The sequence below is a fragment of the Pyrgilauda ruficollis genome, unplaced genomic scaffold (assembly GCF_017590135.1).
Source record: "Pyrgilauda ruficollis isolate IOZ18807 unplaced genomic scaffold, ASM1759013v1 scaffold150, whole genome shotgun sequence".
NCBI classification, from domain to species: Eukaryota; Metazoa; Chordata; class Aves; order Passeriformes; family Passeridae; genus Pyrgilauda; species Pyrgilauda ruficollis.
In genome coordinates this window covers 26,675-48,220 of record NW_024513655.1, presented here as the reverse complement: position 1 = coordinate 48,220, position 21,546 = coordinate 26,675, and the positions used below count along the sequence as shown (strand labels likewise).

The 21,546-nt window shown below is 49.7% G+C and overlaps 1 protein-coding gene across 1 annotated transcript in view; it reads left to right on the top strand.

Moving 5' to 3' along the window:
- ZBTB7C (zinc finger and BTB domain containing 7C) overlaps window positions 1-14,487 on the top strand; it is a 146,768-nt gene extending 132,281 nt beyond the window's left edge. The window contains exons 5-6 of the mRNA XM_041461669.1: window positions 6,872-8,065; window positions 13,387-14,487. Coding sequence (XP_041317603.1) covers window positions 6,872-8,065; window positions 13,387-14,023 — 1,831 coding nt within the window. The 3' untranslated portion in view covers window positions 14,024-14,487. The remainder of the gene's footprint in view (window positions 1-6,871; window positions 8,066-13,386) is intronic.
- The last annotated feature ends 7,059 nt before the right edge of the window (window positions 14,488-21,546 follow it).

Here is a 21,546-nt window from a genome sequence, read left to right as displayed (position 1 = left end):
TTCACTCCCTGAAGCCTAACCACTTTAATTATGTGATTAAACCATGCTCAGCTTCTGGGGCTTTTCCATCTCATGCATCCTGTGGAGGGCTGGGCTCCTTGGCCATCCCTCTCCTCCTGGCATCAGAGGGAGGTCTCCATCTGTGTCAGCATCCCGGGGACTCTGCTTGGCCTTTGCCCCTGGTGTCCCACAGAGCATCCCTTTAAACTGTGCTGACCTGTTCCATTTCCAGGAGACCTGTGGGGTGATGCCACCTCTGCACCCACCCATGGGGCGTCCTCCCCATCCGTGCTGCTTGCCAGCCTCTTCCAAGGAGAATGCCACCTTCTGTGCATCCTCCCTTGCCAAAGCATCGCTTTGGAAACATCTTCCCTCTTCTGCTCTGTCCAGATCCAAGAAAAATCCATGAGTTTTCGGCAAGATCCTCATTTCTGTGTGGATGAGCTCAATTGAAAGCCAAACACCCCAGACTTTCCCAGCTCAACCCCGTGTCTCCCAGACTGGTCGCAGTTCCTGGAGTAGTAAAACCCTGGGGGTGTTGCTGTGAGGTGGTTCCCTCACACAGAACCACCTTTGGGTCTGCAGAGGGTGGTGTCCCTCAGAACCCTGGTGATTTCCCTCACACAGAACCACCTTTGGGTCTGCAGAGGGTGGTGTCCCTCAGAACCCTGGTGATTTCCCTCACACAGAACCACCTTTGGGTCTGCAGAGGGTGGTGTCCCTCAGAACCCTGGTGATTCCCTTGCGAGGGAGGCAGCGGACGATGTCGCCACGTTTTCCTCATTGTTCCAGGCATCCCAGGGAAGTGGTTGAAAGGCAAGGAGCACTCTGCCCCACCTTCCTGCTGGAGGGCAGAAACGCTTGCTGCTGGGGTGGGTGGTTTAATAACATGTTCTTCTGGAGACAAGATGTTCAGAGGGGAGGTGTGCCCCCATAGTAAGGAATAAATATAAAGGCAATATTTACTTTTTTTAAGTTTTACACCTTCCTTCCTTTTCAAATAAAAAAGTAATCCCACCTGTTGCTTGCCTTCAAATAGGCATTTGGGGATCCCAAGTCTTTCTTGGTCTTCCTAATTGGAGTGAAGTGTTTGGCCAAGGCAGTGGTGTTGTCCCTGTGGGGCTGGCTGTCAATGGGATGTCAGTGTGGGTGGCTTTGCTCAGGGACATTTGCACAAGGGACTTGCTCAAGGTTGTGGAGCAGTTGGTGGATGCAGGAACAGAGCCTCAGCACCCCTATTCCACCAAAACAGAATCAGAGTTTGGTTTGGGTTAAAAGTAACCATTGTGTCCAAGCCCCCTGCCACAGGCAGGGACACCTTACACTATCCCAGGTTGCCCCAAGCCCTGTCCAGCCTGATCCTGGGCACTTCCAGGGATTCAGGGGCAGCCACAGCTGCTCTGGGCACCCTGTGCCGGCGTTTTTCAACCAAGTAACAGGAGCAGGAGTGATCAATCACTGGCCAGCGTACCCCAGTGAAAGTAGCTGTAATATTTTGACAGATTACGGTGATCACACATGCACATCTTAATTGCCTCATTATGAAGAGACACAAATAAAACTGGGGGGAGAAAAAAAATAACCCACATATATTTTATGGGCTGATGGATGTAGCAGGCAGGTCTGCACAGACAGGGCCATGGGTGGATGCAGAGGGAGAGCAGCCAGCCCACCCTGGCTGCTGCCTCTGCTCCTGCAGCCTGGAGCAGGGATTGGGAAAGAGGTGCAGGCAGCAGAGCAGCAGAGCCAAAGCATCTGAGCCTCAGGGTGCTGAGTGCCCTGGGCCGGGGAGGTGGTGCTAGAAAATAAATCAGGATGAGGAAAGGTGTTGAGATCTCCTACTGACTCTCCCGTCCTTAGAAGTGTCCAAGGCCAGATTGGATGGGGCTTGGAGCAACCTGGGATAGTGGAAGGTATCCCTGCCCATGGCAGGAGGTGGAAGGAGATGAGCTTTAAGGCCCCTTCCAGCCCAAACCATTCTGAGATTCATTCTGTGGTTCTCTGACTCCCTCTCCTGACAGGGTCAGCAGCCTGGGGTGGCCTGGAATGCTCAGCATCCCAAAGCCTGGTTCTCACACCTCTGGGATGCTTTGCTGGGTGGTCTCGTGCTTCAGGGGTAAAACTGGAATTCCTCCAGGGGTTTTGTGTCAGTGAGGACCGAGGGATGCTCAGGAGGGGGGGCCAGCAGCAGGCTGGGATGGGGGAGCAGTGGTCAGGGATGTTCAAGCCCAAGCCTTGCCCCTGGCCTTGCACCCTGAATCCCTCTACACACACAGGCTGGGTGAAGGGAGGAGCTGGAGACTCCTTGTTTTGCCTGGAAAAATGACATTTTGACACCAGGAGCAGGCAGAGATCAGCCAGAGCCTGAGGCTCCTTCCTCCACTGTGCTGAATGCAGAATGAGCCTGGCATGGGGGGGCAGCTGCTTTGCATCCCCTGCTTGCCCTGGGGCACCCCCATATCTTGGGGGGGCAGTCCCACAGAGAGTCACTGTAGGCACAGAAAAAAGAAACACAGTCAGGAGCCAGCACTTTCCTGAGGGAAAATCATAGCAAAGAGAAGGCCAAGCAATGCACATTTTAAAGGGAGATGCTCAGAAGATCCCAATGCAAATAATCAAAATATAAAATAAAACCACATAAAATATTAATATTTACAATATTAATGCAAAAGTATAAATATCTAAATTATACAAATAATAAAATGTTAATGCACCAGAATATTAATATATTAGAATATTAGAGTATTAAAATATCAAAACGCTGCGTGTTACAGCAGTTATGTTGTGTGCCAGCAAACAATTAGAAGCCAAAATTGCTGTCTCCCAGCCAAGACTCGGGGTGTGAAGTGCTGTCCCCGTGGATGGGAAGGGGACATCCCCCGTCCCTGACACAGCCCTGAACCAGCAGCCACACCTTGCACAAGCCTGGGCTCTCCCTGGCAGCCTTTATCTCCTCCGAGGGCTCGGCTTTTCAGGGCGTTGTCACCGGGGGTGAGGAAGGAGATGGGAAAGGGAAGTGCTGGTGAAGAGCCCTCACAGGTCGCAGGTCTCTTGCTCCTGCCATTGAGCAACACTGAGACCCAGGGGCAGGATCCTGTCCCTCCCCAGGGCTGGCACATCTTTCCAGGGCTGCTCCAAGCTGTGCCCGTGCTTCATTTCCACCCCTACAGACAAGCAGAGGCAGTACGAGTTTGCTTTATCTATTTTCTGTGCATATGTCTTTATAATCTATTGAGTGTACTTCTGGTTTTTACTTACCACGGTGCTAAAATCAACATTTTGCCTCTCTCTGATATTTCAGTTTTACATTGCTGGTTTGGAGATGCTGAGATCCTTCAGTATTATAGTGAAGGAGGCTGGACAAAAAAGATTATTAAAAAAAAGAGGAGGTTTTGAGTAGCAGAGTCCTTGGTTGAGCTTTGGGTCGCCCAGGGAGTGCACGTTGCAGGTGGTTTATGACATTGCTGTAGTCCCTGGCTTGTATCTGGCATTTTTCACCCAAAAAGGGGACAAAACTTAGCTCCCCCAACCCCTCTTTTTTCCTGTTGCAGCTTCTAACTCTGTTGGCAGAATGTGGGGGAAGCAGTCCAGTATCCCACCATCATTTTTTATAAGTGGGGTTTTTCCTGGCAAGAAAGCAATGAATGAGTTTTAAGCATGACCATAAATGCAATGCTTCACAACATCATCTGCAGAATACATTTATTTTAGGTGCCCTCCACCCTTTCCACCATCTCCCTCCAGTTTATTTTAACAATGCTGTAATTTTCTATTATAAAATGGGATTTTGCTGTTTAACTCCGTGTCATCTGCTCAGCTTTTGTGCGTGTGTGTGTGTGTGTGTGTGTGTGTGTGTGCACTGGTGACATTTGTCACCATCAGATGCTATTTTTAAGCCTGTTATTATTGAGGACCCCACCCTTGGCTTGGGGAATGGGAAGGGGGGAGTGCAGGAGGAGGGAGAGGAGGGAGGGGAAGGAAGGAAAACGTCAGCCTCAGCACACTTCCAGCCTCTGGCCATCAACCTCCCCGGGGGCATGGGAACCATAAGGTCATTTCTCAAGCTTGCTGAGCTCCGGAGCTGTCAAACCACCCTGAGAGTTTAAAAAATGCAAATATATGCAAATGAATGGGCTGTTTCTCTCCCTCTCCCCCCCCCTCACCCCCGGTTTAAATGACATGAATCACCTTCAATTTTGCCAGCATCCTGTAAAGTTATCGGCTTGCCTAAACGCTGCAGTTAACAGAACCACATCTCAGGAGGACCAGGGAGGGATTAAAAAGGAAAAATAGCTAATTTCCACCAAAACCCCCTAATTTTTAAAAATATTTTATACATATAAATTATATGTAACTCTGTATATAATCACACCACAATCTCCCAATTCTAATTTTTCTTGCTGTTGAGCAAATAATCCACTAATTAGGGAGAATGAAGCTTAGTGTCCAGAAAAATCCCTCTATAAAAACATTTCTCGGGGTAGTCTGATATTCTGCTGTTCTGCTTTTTGGCACTTAAGGTGATCTGGGAGTGAAAGATGAAAATAAGAAGACACGTTCCTTCATGCAAGAAGCTCCTTTAACACTCAGGCTCCTTCCAAACAAAAATAAATGAGTAGATGATAAAAACAGCAATAGAAATTTAATTGCTCACGCTTATTATTCGGGATACAAAGCCCTAGAAAGGAAGCTGTCTTTTCCTCCCTGGCTCAGGGGTTATTTATTATCTTACACTCCACTTGGAGAAGGTATTAGATTTACTGTCATTTATCGGCGATTTTCAAGGAGGATTTGATACAGAGCTGGTCGGGATCGCAGAGGAGCGTTGCTGGTTAACATGGTTAAGCACAGCACACTGTAATGAATCAATTTGTTTCAGACAACAGACGTAATTAGCGTGGAGGTAATGGGCACACCACGGGATGCAGGGCTGGAGCGTCCTCCTTCCGCTGAAAATGTCGGTGGCCGGAGCTGGGTGCAATTCCTGGTTCCTCTGCCCAGCTCCAGGCTAGGGGAGCTGGCTGGAGAGGGCTTCCCATGGCTGGGGCTGCCCTCCAGCCCCTGTGAGGCTTCACTGAGCATGGACAGCTGTCCCCCATCCCTGAGGCTCCCCTCAGACCTGTGTCCATCACCTCCCTGTAAGTTGCAACATCCTCCGTGACCTTCGTTCTCTGGCTCCCACACACCCGTTTTTGGCAGTGCTGGCTAGGTGTGGGGGAGATACCTGCAAGGTCTCCCTGGGGAGGGAGGAAAAGGGAGACAGTGTTCCTTTTCCCACGGGAACATTTCCTGCAGTCTGATCTCCTCTGCGGGCCCCCCCAGGCTTCCCAAGGGTTGCTGGCCAAGGTGAAGCACAGGTTTTCATGGACAGGCTCCATCAGACCAGGCTCTTTCCATCCCCGAGGCAGCTGGGAGGGTGGGAGCCAAGTAACCAGGACCCCACTGGTGGCTTGGAAGGAGGTTTGGAATCAGCAGAGCCAGAAACTGAGCAGGGAAGGATAGCCAGGGCATGGCAATGGATCCCAGGAGAGCTGCAGAGATGGCATGGTGTGGAACTGGGGAACCTGCCTGATGGTGTCAGCCTTGCAGAAGGGATGGAGTGGGCTGCGGTTTTGCTTTCACTGAGTTCTCCTGGAGATTAACTGCTCTGTCCCTTGGCTGGCAACCAAGTGTCTACCTGCAGCAGGGCCAGGGCTGGTAGAGGTGACACTGCATGAACACATGCTCTGTGTCCTGGGGGTTTCCAAGGGTTAGTGTATTCAAAGTCATTCTGTTTGATGTATTCTGTCTGTGAGGGGATTAATGTATTCGTCGCCTGCTGGAGGAAATCGCTTTCCTTTCCTGGGATTTCTCATGTGGAAGGGCTGCTGGAGCCATGTGAAAGAGGAAACATCTTACAGATTAAAAAATGGCCAAAAAAAAAAAAAAAATCAGGTTTTCCTCTTGGGTGTGGGCTTTTTGCTTCTGAGTTTTCCTTTGAAGCTAAAGCTGCTCTAGCAGGGGAAGATGTCTGCCAGATGCACAGGGCATTTTGATACCATGCTGACAAGTCCAAGCAGGACTGGGAATGGAGAGAGCTCAGCTCATGGGAAGAGATAGAAGACAACACTCTGTGTCTGGCCAGGTCCTTGCTACCTGCTTGTCTTCCTCTGAGAGTTTAGATACACACTGTGACACAAATCCTTGCTTTCCTACCCATTCCCAGTCTCTCAGGAGGACATTCCTACGTGGCTTGTCCCCACATGAGGTGACATGTCGTAGCTTCCAGGCATGAAGTAGAGCTGAAGATCCATAAGGATCACTCTCCTGCTGCAGGAGGAAGCCGTGACCCTCCTGTCTGGGATGTCCTGTTGTACCAGCCCCAAAAACAATCACATAGATGAGATGGGCACTCCCTAGCTCATCTTGTTCAAGCAGTGTAGGTGCTGGCTCTTGGCAGTGTGAAGCAATACAGCATCACACTTTCCCCACATAGCTCCTGGAAGGACAAATCCAACCTGTGCCTGGAACAATGCTGGCTCCAGGAGGACGCAGAAGAAATGTGGTGGGTAGAGAGTCATTGCACAAGGTTCCTGGGGGGAGGGATGTGAAAGAGAAGAGGGAGCTTGTGGTGATTGTGAAAAGGTGAACAGGGTGGGAATTGAGAAGGTTGAGGACAAAGAAGGAGATGAGGAGATAGGTAGGGAAGCAGAGGTTCAGTTGCAGAGGATCTGGAAGGAGCTGAAGGTGGCCTAGAGACGCACTGAGCGCAGGCAGGAGGTGACATCAGGTGAGGTAAAGGAGGGAAGGACTCTGGGAGAAGGCAGCATTGTTTTGGCATTATCACTTGGCAATCCCCTGCTAATGCTCTGCTGTTGGTGCTTTGTCCTAGGGCACTAAATGAGAATATGGCCAATGGCATAGAAGATCTTATCGGGATCCCATTCCCGAACCACAGCAGCGAGGTCCTGTGTGGTTTAAACGAGCAGCGGCACGACGGGCTCCTCTGCGATGTCATCCTCATCGTGCAGGACCAGGAGTACCGCACCCACCGCTCCGTCCTGGCCGCCTGCAGCAAGTACTTCAAAAAACTCTTCACTACCGGCACTTTAACAGACCAGCCCTATGTTTACGAGATTGACTTTGTCAAGCCTGAAGCACTTTCTGCCATCCTCGAGTTCGCCTACACCTCAACCCTCACCATCACCACCTCAAACGTCAAGCACATCCTCAGTGCCGCCAAGATGCTGGAGATCCAGAGCATCATCAACGTTTGCCTTGAAATCATGGAGCCCGACAGAGAGGCCGAGGAGGAAGATGACAAAGAGGACGATGAGGACGATGAAGACGAAGATGAAGACGAGGAGGAAGAGGAGGAGGAGGAAGTAGAAGATTTTGTCAATCAGGAGAACCTAGCTGATGTACAAGAAGTAAGCTGCCACCAAAGCCCTTCTGAGTCTGATCTCACCGAAGAAGCTTATACAGAAGCACCTAAAGATTTTCCAAATCACTTCCCAGCCAGTAACTCCTCTGGACACTTGGGCATGATACGAGACTTCTCCATAGAGTCCTTGCTGAGTGAAAACTTGTACCCTAAGGCAAACATCCCAGAACGGAGGCCAGCTCTGTCTCCTTTTGCCCCCAGCTTCTTCCCCCACTTGTGGAACGGTGACTTTAACTCCTTCTCCCAGCTGGAGGAGCCACAAGTAGACAATGGCCCCTTGGATCTGGTGATCAAAAAGAGGAAGATCAAGGAAGAGGAGGAGAAGGAAGACCTGCCTCCTCCTCCTTTCCCTAATGACTTCTTCAAGGACATGTTTGCCAACACCCCAGCAGCTCCCTTAGGGCATATTAAGGCAGAGACTGACTATAGTGCTTATCTCAATTTCTTAAGTGCTACCCAGTTTGGAGGAGTTTTTCCCCCATGGCCCCTGGAGGAAGAGAGGAAAATAAAGCCCAAGGCATCCCAGCAGTGTCCCATCTGTAACAAAGTCATCATGGGAGCTGGCAAGCTGCCCAGGCACATGAGGACCCACACGGGGGAGAAGCCCTATATGTGCAATATCTGTGAAGTTCGCTTTACCAGGTGTGTGTTGGTCACCTCTGCTGTGTGTGGGGAGTGGGGTGGTGGCTGGAGGGGCCACATCATAACCCGTGACTGATTTCTCAGCTGCTTATCAGAGAAAACTCACCAGTTTTTGTCCCAAAATAAAAGTAAGAAAGAGAGCAGGGCATGATCTCTGTCCCTTTGGAAAAAAAAAAAAAAAAAAAGGGAGGAAGGGAGGGTGGAGGAAGAAAAAGAACCTACTGATTTTTGTGGGTTGTGGATGACATCCACAGCTCACTGTATCCATCCCCTCGCTGGACAAAAGCTTAAATAAGTAACAGGATATTTTCAACCCCACCATAGTTCACCACAGTGGGACCAGAGTGAGCTGGAAAACAGATGGTCAAACAGCCAAGGACGCTTCATCTCTAATGTGCTGAGAGATGCACTGAGTTGGGAGGGCCATTTAGCCACAGGATGTAATTAGTTTGGGTTTGCACATTTTGGCATCAGTGTAGACCACAGCCAAGTTGCACACGTTTGGACATGACAGTATCTGGGCTTTCTGGGCTTTCTGGGGCTGGAGTGGCTCTAATTATTATGTCTTAGTAGTGCAGTTGGGGTCTTGCTCTCTTCCCCAAAGTAACAAATGACAGGGTAAGGGGAAACGTCCTCAAGCGTCACCAGGGAAGGTTTAGATTGGATATGAGGAACAATTTCTTCATGGAAAGCACTGTAACAGCCTGTCCAGGGCAGTGGGGGAGTCCCCATCCCTGAGGGGATTTAAAAGATGTGTAGATTTGACACCTGGGGACATGGTTTGGTGGACTTGTCAGCGCTGAGGGAACAGTTGGACTCACAGAATCATGGAATGGCTTGGGTTGGAAATGGCTTTAGAGTTCATCCAGTTCTACCCCCTGCCGTGAGCAGGGACACCATCCACTATCCCAGGTTACTCCCATCACTGCCCAACCTAGCCTGGGACACTTCCAGAGATGGGGCAGCTGCAACTTGTCTTGCCAAGTTGTATTTAGCTGTGCAAATCTAGTGTTCCAGCCTGAAACCGTGCTCTGCAAAGCTGGGCAAATTTAATCGGTGAGCGGAGACAAATAGATTCCTGGACCTGCTCTTGCTGAGTATAATTAATATCTAATGAGAACAATCTTTACCATAATAATAAAGCTTTCTGACAAGAGCATGGTATTTCAGCTCCTGGCTGCATGTGAGAGAGAGAGAGCCCTATTAAGCTGGGGTAAGAAAACCAGAGGAAAATAATCTGCACAGTAGGCAGAGGCGAGCTCCTGACAATGGCCGGACACCTGGGGTGCTCCTGCATTCAGCCTGTCTTTTCTTCTCCCGTCCCTATGATAATATTCGAATGGAAGATATGCAGATGATGAGAATTTGACCTGAAAATAAATTTCCATGCTCCCCTCCATTAACACAGCAGACACCATATTATAATGCGGGGAGCATCGTGCCTCGGGCGGGCATGTGCGGCGTGAGCCAGCTCACCCTGGTATTTGCAGGGGAAAGGCCACTGCATGGTGATAATTCCTGCCTGCAGGAATTTGGATCTGGCTCCTGCTGGTGCTGCATCCCCCGGTTGGCACTGTTGTCTCTGTGGGGTGGGTTCAGCCCCGTGAGCGTGGTGGCCTCTCGGACTGGAGGGACAGCCTGGACGGCCCCATCCTGTGGTCCCTGTCGCTCTCTTGTGTGTGCTGCTGCGGGTGCTAATGTTTGATGAGGAAATAGCCTGCCTAGATCCATCACTGACATCTTCCCTGTAACAGGAATAATAGAGCTGAGCCCTCCCAGAGAGCTCCCAAAGTCCTTTACAGGCAAGGGCAGCATTGTTCACTTAGTTCAGGGAAACTGAGGCACGACGCCTGATCCAGACAGGTTATATCAGCATGGTGGAGGTTAAAACCTGCACACCAAGCTGGTTTAGCCTGACCCATTACTAAACAGGGACTAAACCTGATAGTTTTAACATCCCCATGTGCTCAGCAGTTTCTAAATACAGGGCACAGGGGTAGGAAGTCTTCATCCAATGGAAAAAAAATCAGAAAACTGGGACTCACACAACAGTGCAGTCCCCCAACACCACTGATGAAAACTGGTCTTGTGGGTCACTGTGCAGAGCTGGGTGCTGGAGGGTCTTCTCCTTCTTTAACACCCTGAGCAAAGCGGATATCTTAAAATATTGATTTGTTTTTAAATGTGTTTGGAAGGATTTTGAATAGCGTGCAGCTAATTGGTTTTGTTTGGAGTGAGGTTTTCTCAGCTGTTCTCATCATTAGTCTGGTGTAAGAGCTCTCTTTTAGAAAAAGGTGTAGTTTTAAGCAAAGTGGAGTGATTGAGACGTAGATTTAGATGTATCTGGGATTTCCTGAGTGCTGCCACGTGCCTTATGTGTCTTGTTCTTGGGGGAGACTGCCATGCTTTCTGAAAGCATTGGACTTGCACCCACAGTGCCTTCACTGGGGACATGCAAGCTCAGATGGTCCCTTTTGGGGTCCCCTGGGAGTGAGGGTGAAGGGAAGCAGAGGTTCCCAAATGGAATTTCAGTATGAATCAACCCTTGGCATTATTTCTGCATTTAAGGCACTGTGGAGGTGAAAATCTGCTGGGAAAATGGAGAAGATCTATTTTCCTGGGTGAGGAGTGCCCCAACCTCCCCAGCAGATCCCTTCCCCTCCACATCAGTGGGATCTCTCATCCCCCAGCAAGGACCTTGTGTGCACCTGGACCTGCCACTCCTGCTGCCCATGGACATCTGATCGCAGGAAGCAGGACTTCATTTAATGGCCCATTAATTATATTTTCCTTAAACAAAGGCTGCTCAGCTTCTAGTCTGCTGTTCCACCCTGCTAGAACGCCGGAGAAAGCTGCAAATATTTCAGCTTTTCCACCAAGACAACCCCAGAGTGCTCAAGGAGATACTGTTCCAGCTGGAAAGGTTAACATTATTTGTTCCTATTATTTGTGTTGTGACAGCTCGCAGAGCCCTAATCGCTCTCCTAATGCAATTGCATTAAGGTTATTCACACACCGAGTGCGGATCTCCGCCAGAGCGAGCCTCCAGCCCAGCTCCCAGCTCACAAACCCCATGTTCCCCATGCCACATCCCCCCTGAGGTGCTTCACCACGGAGAACCTCGCCCTCCCAGCCTCCGAGCGGCTCCAGGTGGAGCCACAAACCTCCCTTGCAATCCCTGGAGATGCTGCCGGGGCAGGGAGGATTGGGTTTCTCCCCGTCTGCTGACGGAGATGGGTAATAGCCTGAAAAGAGCTTTGCCTGTATTTACATTATACAGTCCTGGCACGCAGCGTGTTTATTAGGAAAAGTGATCCTGCTAGGTTAAACATTACCTACAGAGGTTTAAATTAAATTATAGGTGGGGTCGACAGCTCTGCTTTTTATTAACACTTCCCCCCGCTCTGCAGTACGAGCCCCCGCGCTCATCCGCGCGCAACTTCGCCGTTTGGGGTGAAATTCTCCCTGCTGCTGCTTTGTCTGCTGCTGAGCTCTGACTCCAGCCCTTCCAGAGAAATTGCACCCTTGTGAAAACCTTGGGGTAACACCAGCTTTAAAAATGCCACAGTGGGAAGTTGTCCTGAGCTTGGCACAGGGACTGAGAGATGCCTTTTTTCATGTCTCCCTAAAAAATCCCTAGGTGCAGGGCCAGGCTGGGATCAGTCTCCCAAGAGCAATAAAGCATCCTCTGGTGAAGAGCTCACTCTCCTGCCAGGGATACTCCTTTGCATCCTTGATCCTTAGGGAATGGTGTGCAGGGATGCCCAGCCCAGAGCTGCATTCCTCACGATGTGGCAAACACCTCTGTGCTGCTGGGCACGTCACCAAAAACTGTTTCAATGTAGGCTGGGTGGCAAAAACTAGTTCAGAGGCAGCACATTGCAAGTTTTGAGGGCTTGACTTGCCAGAAGAAACAGATTTTTGTCTGGTTTTTTTATGTTATATAAATTAAATAATCATAATACATATTTACATTATATAATTTATAATATAATTCTATTTTAAAACAATAATAAATTGTATATTCTTTACTGTTTATATTAAAATACACCATATAGTTTTATATGACATATCTGTAACATATAATAAATTTTTATATTTAATAATTAAATTACTCCACATGTTCTACATATTTTTAGCCTTAATACTAGCATGTTGGAGGGTTCATACTGAAATAATTTTGGAAAACAATATGAACTTTCCCACTTTGCTCTCTACTTGAACGCCACTGGTGCAAACTAGGAAGCAGTGTTCAGCTCAGTTGGGCCATAGTCAACTTCACTTTTTATAATCATACGCTTTAGAAGTGATTTTGGTTTTTTTTTGGTTTTTGGCTGCGGAAGGAAACATTTATTTTTTGGGGAAAAAGTAGTGATTGGATTGCCCATATGGGAAAATATTCTCGCTTTTAGGCATTCCACATAAAAAATAGTTTTATAAATATTTGTAAATAAGTGCCATTGGGATGGATATTACACTATTCCATGGCTGGACTTAAAAAACTTCTCCAAACTGTGTGGGAGGTTGGATGTGTGCTGGCCTTGGAGACCCTGGCAGGGAAGGGCAGAGTGCCTGGGAGCTTCACCTCTGGCAGCATCACTCTCTGTGATGCTCCTGCTCCAAAAGAAAGCTCCTGAGACACCATGTGGTCAGTGCAAGAATGAAAGGAGTGGAAAATCGGCTCCCAGAGGGACTGAATTTAAGCAGTACTGTCCTGCATTTCCAGGCTCTCGAATCCCAGCTGATTTCCTTATTTGCAGGCCAGAACAAGGCTGTATTTATTTAATAATGCCAGGTTTAGTTATACATAAAATATATATATAAATATATATAAAATGTCTTCCCTGAAAGGGCTGTCCAGCCCTGGGACAGCTGCCCAAGGCAGCAGTGGAATCTCCATCCCCAGAGGGATTTAAAAGCCATCTGGATGTGGCACTTGGGGACATGGGTTAATGGTGGCCTTGACTGGCGGTGTGGTTGGACTTGATGATCTTAGGTCTTCTCCAGCATTAATGGTTCTGTGGTTTTTGAGTTTATTACAGGGATTTTTTTTTCCCTCCAATTTAAGCTGTTTTGAACTCTCTGGGATGGGCTGCAAACTCCTGATGTGGAGAGCTTTTCTGCCTCTGATGTTTTAGTGCCCAGGAAAGAGGAGACAAATGCAAGACCATCCATACAATGGGAGAGGCCCCATGATGAGCTCCCCACTTTCCCATCACCTCCTCCCCTGATCCCAGCCAGGGAGCCAATCCCAAAAAGAACAATCCCAACCACACCCCTTCCGGCCCGCACCTCCTGACCAAGCGCCTTTTCTTTTTTAGGCAGGACAAGCTCAAAATCCACATGCGGAAGCACACGGGCGAGCGGCCGTACCTGTGCATCCACTGCAACGCCAAGTTCGTGCACAACTACGACCTGAAGAACCACATGCGCATCCACACGGGCATCCGGCCCTACCAGTGCGAGTTCTGCTACAAGAGCTTCACCCGCTCCGACCACCTGCACCGCCACATCAAGCGCCAGAGCTGCCGCATCGCGCGGCCCCGGCGCGGCCGCAAGCCGGCGGCCTGGCGGGCGGCCGGCCTGCTCTTCGCCCCCGGCGGCCCGCCCGTGGAGAACAGCTTCGTGATGCCGCCCACGCTGGAGGAGATGAGCAGCCACCTCGGCAGCACGGCCATGTGCCTTCCCGGCCCCAGCCCCAAGCACTTCCTGAGCGGGGCCAAGACCCCCTTCAGCCTGCAGGAGCTGGAGAGCCAAATTGAAGAAACGCAGATGAAGCTCTTCAGGCGGGCCCAGATGGACATGGAGAGGAACGCGGGCATCTTCGCCTTCGCCCTGGGCCACAACGAAAACCTCGCTGCCCAACCCTTCTTCCCTCTCCCCGACCCTTGGAGCACAGGCTTCAGTGGCTTGGCGGGGCTTGGCCACGTGGCTCCCATCTCAGAGGCCAGCAACTAAACCCACGCCCGGTCCCACCATGCATCTGCTCCCATCCCAACAAGGCAGCCCGCTCCCACCTGCCCTTCTCCGTCGTCAGGTTCCCGAGAAGCTCTTTGTCCTCTCACTGCCATGGCCTGCCACGAGGCCATCCCTGGGGCGAGCAGGGCATGGGCAGGTGCTGTGCCCCGTGGCCACCGGCACTTTAGACTCTGCACTTGGCTTTGGGGCCATCAGGCACTCACTGTCCTATCCCTCCACTCACAGCTCCGTCTGGGAAGGCCAGGCCAGGACTGCTGCTCTCTTCAACACCCCCAAAAATGTCACTTGCCTTAGTCCAGGGCTCGGCCATCGCCATGAGGTGGCTTTTCTGTGGGAAATGTTCCCCATTTTCCCACCCATGGAGCTCACTGGACACTGACAAGCCGTCCAGACTTGGGTCTGTTATGTTGCATTCCTTGACCCTTTTGGTCAAAAGGACTTTTCTGTTTTCTTTCTGGTTTTATTTTATTTTCTTCTTAATTAATTCCCATGTCTGGCAACAATATTTATTCTACAAGGGATAAAGGGGAGGTCTAGCAGCCTTACTGGGAGAGGGAGAGAGGGAGGACACTGACCACTGCCTTTCTCAGCAGTATATCAGATTTACAGGGCTGGTGAAAGCCCTGACCTGCAGCATGAGTTGGGACCTTAAAAACATTGGAAAAAAAAAAAAAAAAAAAAAAAAAAAAAAAAAAGGAGATCGAACACCTAGCGCAAAGCTGGGTGGAAAAGGGGGATTTTACTTATTTTGGTTCTTTAGCTATTTCAAAGTCTCAAAAGGAGAACCAAAGCCTATTTTGAGTATTTTAACTTCAGTTCCTTGAAAAGGTGAAGGAAAAGTTTTGGAGGAATCAGTAATATTTCGATACTGAGCTTTTATTAAACCCTTGCTTTGAAAAAATGAACCAGTGGGAATTTTGAAATGAAAAAGTCGTTTCAAACCAAAGAGTCAGAATTCGCTGCCGCTGACCATTCTGAAATGTCTGGGGTTCTGTCCTTAATTCCCTCAAATTCTTATGTGATAGTGATGAGAAAAATTTACAAAACACTCGTGTGTCCCCAAATCTGCAGTGTTGGTGGGAAAAAAATCGGGTGTGCAAATATCCCTGCTGCTTGTCCCAAGGGATCTTTGTGGAAAAGAAGTTTACTGCTGGTGTCTTGATGGTGATATCGTCTACTTGCAAGCAAGTAGAAATGCTATTTCTTCACTGTAGTTGGTTCAAAAGAGAAGGTGGTGACCTATGACAGGGTACTCCAAGCTGAAGGTCCCCCACGGTGGCCAGCAGGTTTGGGGTGACTCCCCATCATCCCTGCAGATCCCATCCTGGCCACCCCATCTGGTAATACTTCCGGGGCACAAAAAGCGGCCAGTTGGCTGGAATCACCCTGTCCACCTCCTTCAGCCCCAAATCCATGAGCTGCTCTGAAGGATAAAGGCTTTTGGGGGCATCTGCCTCTGATGGCTCCTCCTGGACGAGCCGTGGGAGGCAGACATGGTGGGACCCCAGTTCCACCACTGACTGAGGTGGGTTGCAGTGGTTGCTTTACATGAAACCAACACTTGGAAATGTAAATGTTAGAAATTGGGGCTTTTTATTTCTCTTTTTACTATGACCTTTCAACGTCAGCAGAATGGAAGGGGATGCGAGGACGGCGGGTTCATGAGGTTTTTGGTTTTTCCATCAGTGACGCGGTGGCTGGATGAGAATCGGCCCACCAGAGGCAAGGAAGGGGACACAGGGAAGTCAAGGGTTCCACAGCCCTCAGGAGGGCTGAGGGACTTCTGCTCTGAGACCACCCATAGCAGAATGGTCCCAAGGAACTGCCCAACACTCGGCTTCCTCCTCCCAAAAGAAATCCTTAAAGACTCCACGTGCAACAAAAGTCAATGGAGAGAAAAAAAGAAAGGAGAAAAAGAAATCTTCTTAAAACTGCATCAAACTTTTTCTTTTTAATCCACATCAACTTCTTAAACAAGCGATGTTTTGCAGATGATTGGTTCCTTCAGGTGTTTTTTTGTCTACGATTTGGAGTCATTGTAAAATATCCAAAGATGCTGAGTACTGTATGATCTGCAAGGACTTGAAGCAAGGTGTTTTTTCTGTCTCGGTTTGTTTGTTAGGTCAGTTGGGTTCTTTTTTTTTTTTTTTCCTATATGTCTAAGTGGGGATAAACCTTTGCAATTTTTCTATTTATAACTATTTTTATGTGATTGCTTTATGTACAAAACAATGGAAAAAAAATCAAAACAAAAAAGTAGAGAGGAACACACACGTACACAAACAAATTTGCCTTAGTTACTCACGGGACAATCACCCTTAACTTTGATTGATGCTAAAAAGCAGATGGGAAAAAAAAGAGACTAGATCATTTTATGTATTTATTAAACTGTATTAATTGATGCTTTTAAATTATTAGCAGGACTTGATTCTCTTGCCTGTGGCCACGGTGAGAAGGCAAAGCCGCCGCGGTTGCTGAGCTGCCAGTGCAGCCATCCGTGTGGCCTCAGCTCTGTGGACGTTTGCCTGACACCTTTTGGAAAGCCAGAATAATCACTGATTAATTAAAGATTGAGCTGGTATGGGCTCCAGCCCGAGGGGCTGTTGGCGTTGCGATGCTGATGACGATTATGGAGTTAAGGTTGATTTTCCCGCGGTGGCGCTGGGTTGGGTAGGGCTGGAGGGAGCTGAGTGCTGGCAGTGATCATCTTTTGGGGTGTAGAGGGGTGATTAGAGAAAACCCTGTTTCTTCCCGTTTTGGTGTTGTGTGGTGAGTCCAGGCCACAGGTATCCACATGGGAGCCCAGCTGAGTGTGAAGGTGCCTTCCTGGGGATCTGCTCCCGCTTCCCAGCCAGGACGGGTGTAATGAGCACCAAACCTCGGCCTGGAGGGACACGACTTCTGTCCCAGCTCATGGTGTGGTGGCTTCTGGCTCATCCCATCCTGGCTCCTATGGCCTGGCTGCAGCAGGGGCAGCGTGGGCAGCAGGGCAGGGGGGATTCTGCCCCTGTGCCCTGGGCTCAGGTGAGAGCCCACCTGCAGAGCTGCCCCAGCCCTGGCTCCAGCAGCACAAGGACGTGGAGCTGCTGCAGCCAGTGCAGAGGAGGCACGGAGATGCTGCCAGGGCTGGAGCCCCTCTGCTCTGGAGCCAGCCTGGCCCAGCTGGGGCTGTTCCCCTGCACAAGAGAAGGCTCCAGGGACACCTCAGAGCCCCTGCCAGGGCCTCCAGGCATTTTAGAAAAAAAGATGGGGCAAACATTTTAGCAGGGCCTATTGTGATAGAACAAGAGGAGGTGTTTTAAACTGAGAGAGGAGATTCAGTCTAGATAGAAGGAAGACATTTTTTACAGTAAGGGTGGCAAAACACTGAAACAAGTTGCCCGAAGAGGTGGTGACTGTCCCTGGATCCCTGGAAGTGTCCAAGGCTGGGCTGGACAGGGCTTGAAGCAGCCTGGGACAGTGGAAGGTGTCCCTGCCCATGGCAGGGGGTGGGACTGGATGACCCTTAATGGTCCCTTCCAACTCAAATCTTCTGATGATTCTATGATTATATGAACACAACTGACACAAACATGAGCCCTGTAATTCATGTGGCTGCTCAGAAATTGCAGAATTCCTGTGTTGTTCCACCTCAGCCCTTTGGAGGTGAGGTAAACAGGTGCCCTGTGCCTATTGAGACACCCACGTGTTGTCCTGCAAGGTGATTTCCAGCCTGCTTCTGAAGCCATCCTGGCTCTGGAGGGAGGCAGGTTCTGGTGGAGGGTGATTCACCCCACCTACGCTGGACCTCCCAGGGGTGGGATGAATCACCTTTGGGCACCTCTCTGCTACCTACCAGCGTGCTGTGCTTTCCCAGAGCTCACTGAGATAAGGTTAACCACGGGGAGGGATGTTCCCACCAGCACCGCTCCCTCCTCTCTGCTCAGCTCATGGGACAGTTCCTGGAAAAACCTTTCCCAAGAGGATGGGATGCTGGTACAGCCCAGGGACCCAGGTCAGGCAGCTTGATTCCTTCCCAGTCTGTTTTAACTGGGAAAACTATAAAGGACCATGTCAAACCTCCCAAGCCTGGGGACCAGGGATTCAGGCTCATGGGTCATACACCCTGCTGTGCAATCCCAGTAAAACTTCCCAAGTTCTTACAGCCACAGGTAATTTTCCTTCCTTTACACTTCAGAGGAGGACTCCACAGCATCAGGTGCTCGGGCAGGAGTCCAGATCTGCAGGCAGAGCCCAGAAATGTGACTTGGGAACAATGAAATACCAATCCCCCTCCCAGGGCACGTGGTGGATTGTTGAGCAGCTCCTCTGTGCTTGGAGCCTACAGGACCATGGCAGGGTCAGCCCATAAACTGTGTGGCTTTGAGCACAAAATTACTTTTTAGCTATTTAAATACACCTATCACTTATTTTTTTCAGCTCTTGTGGCTTTTAACCCCTTCTTATGCTCACATTCTAGTTTGCATATAATGCCAGAACAACAACAGCAACAACAAAAAAGAAGAGATAGATTTGCAAGGGGAGGGTGGAAGAAAAAAATTAAAAAAAATCTAAAAATCGCTCGGAGGAGCTGTGCATTAATCAGACACATGGGAATCACGGGAAGAAACCAGCTTCAGTAAATGCTTGTTAGCAGCAACATATGGCTACATGCTTGCTCCCGAGCAGCTGCTGTTTTCTGCTGGAGCATCCAGGCTGCGCAGGGGGAACGGCAGCGGGGTGATCGGTTGGACCAGGTGTTGCTGCCAAAGGAGCATCTCCTGGCACGAGTGGCAGGGAGCTGGATGGCCAAACCCTTTCCCTGGGCTTGAAACCCTTTTGCTGAGCATTGCAAGAGCCTCTTCCTGCAGTTGTGCCGAAGGAAATTGCATAGAGAAAAAAATATTTGTGTTTTAAGAAGGGAAGAAAGAGCCTGCAGTTTGGGGAGTGAGAGGCTTTTCCATTTGGCAGTCACCTGCAGGAAAAAAATAAAGGGAATAATTTTGCAAAGTACAGCCTAAAATGTTTTAGACTTGAATGTGTCAGCAGGACTCCTGGCAGCACCAGTGAGGCTGCAAATGCTGCCCAGTCTCTGCTCCTCTTGTGCTCTGCCTGCAGCCCCCTGGGACCTGCTATGCCCCCCATCCTTCTCCATCCATTTTGGAGGGGATTAGTGCTTTATTTACAGTCTCAGTGCCCTGAAGCAGGAATATTGTGTGGTTGCAGGGAAAATTTTTAAGGTAAGAGAGTACATGAAGCAAGACCCCAACCATCTCGTTTTAAGAAAATGCTGTGCTTGGCAGCAGGTCACCCGTGGCTGGGTTGTTAAGATTTCCCATTGCCTTTTGGTACCTCTGACTGTGTGCACCTGTGTTTCTTTCCAAGCCAAAGCCAAAAAGGGAAGAACTGAGAAAAATCCCTTCCTGTAAAAGATAACATCCTCTACACTCCATGCCCGAGTGAGCTCATCCCCATCCCACCTGCCAGCCCCACCTCTGGGATCTCCAGCAGAGGGAGAGAGAATACCTGTGGCTTGGAAATACCTTTTTTCCCCCCGTGTTTTCCTATGTTGAACCAATGTTTTACATGACTTGCACTATTTGCTGTAGGGCAGGACACTGTTTAGGTTTCTTCGTTCCCGTCTCTTGTTTGGTTGCGACTCCTCTTGGCGGTCCTGTACACGTACCTGCTGCACATCTTGCACCCCTGGAGAAAATAAACTGTTACCTGAAGCACAGAGCCTCTCGTGTGTCCTTAGCGCTGCTCTGGGGCTGGGGAATTCAGAGTTCAGCACCAGATTCGTGGCTGGACTTGGTGATCTCGGGGGTCTTTTCCACGATAAATGATTCTGCCATCAAGTGACGATGAGCGGGGTGATGAAGCATTTTGTGACCCTTCATGTGGCATCTGTGCTGTCACCACGAGGGTGCAGGGGCTGAGAAGCGGCTTCTGGTGACGACCGAATGAAATCTTGTGCGGGGCAGATAAAAGCTCTGTGTGTAAGTACAATTGCTGGGGTTTGTCTCTCCCCGTTCCGGCACATCTGCTCGCTCGGCTCCTGCACGCCCGAACTTGGGCTGCCCTCCTGTGGTGGCCTGGAGGCAGCTCGGCCAGCGGAGCGGCGCCGGGGACAGCAGAGGGCTGGGACCCACACCTGGAGCTGTTCTGGGGGTCTCAGCAGCACCAGGACACGCAGGACCCTCCGTCACCTCCCGTCTCACCCAGCCGCGTCTGCTTGCCGCAAAGAGGAATTAAAACCTCAGCCACATCCAGGGTTTAATGGTTGGACTTGATGATTTTAAGTGTCTTTTCCAACCTAAATGATTCTATGATTCTTAAGAGTTTTTTACACCTCAGTTAACCACCACCAAGCAATAAGGCCAGAGAGGCTGGGAACTTGCCACAGTTGTCGGTGGCCTCACAGGAGCCCTGATTTTTTTAGGGAATTATTCCTGCAGGGTAAGCCAGGACTGGACCCTCTGATGCCTAATGTGGCCTCAGCTGATATTTCCTACTTCCCCTCATGGTACCACTAATAATTTTCCTCAGTTCAGGCAAGCAGGGGTTTCAAATGTAAACCTTACACAATTATATAAAGCTCATTTCCTTGGGAACTGAGACTAAAAACTATAAATGCAAATACCAAGGAAGAAGCCAAACAGCAACGCTGAGCTGCAACCCCTGAAGTTTCATTTTATTTCCTTCTTTCTGCAGAGATGAGACTGACTGAGATGTCACAAATCTGATTGGGCTCCCTAATAGTTCATGCAGTGCCTTGAGCCCTAGGGGTCATCTGAAATTCAGGCAGCCAATTTGCAGGCAGGAGATGCAAAGCCAGACCAGGCAGAGGCAGAGGTTTTTAAGGACAGACCCTGTCTGTCAGCTAATACCTTCCTCTGCTCTTGGGTAACCTCTGGCAAATCCTTATAGGAATGGCTGTAAACCTGCCTGTCTTTAAGGGGTAGCTGTTAACTCAGTTTCCACAGTGAACAGGGCAGGGTTGTCTCGGTGGGACCAGCTTCTGCAATGTTAGCTGGAGTTTTGCATCGTTGGGGAAACATTTAAGGCTTCACCTTTCAGTTCTCAGAAAAGGGCTTCTCATTTAGGCAGCTTTTGCAAGATTTTTCTGGAGGTCTTGATGACATTCATTGAAAAATCAGTTGGAAATACGAAGTCCTCACAACCTTTCTCAGATAAGGTCCCTGGATCTGAAGTGAAGGTGAGCAGTGATTTGCTCTGGGTGTTGCTGCAGGGGTGTGAGCCAGGCTGTGACACCCCGAAATTTAGGATGATTAGGGTTCAAACAGGACCTGGATGAGAAAAGTGAAGAGTGAACAGAAGCTCTGTGGGAGGTGGAAGAAAATCTCCCATGGAGAGACAGTGAGGCACCTCCAGGGCTGGGACAGCTCTGGGCCCTCAGGACAAGAGAGACACTGAGGGGCTGGAGCGTGTCCAGGGCAGGGAACGGGGCTGGGAAGGGGCTGGAGCCCCAGGAGAGGCTGAGGGAGCTGGGAAGGGGCTGA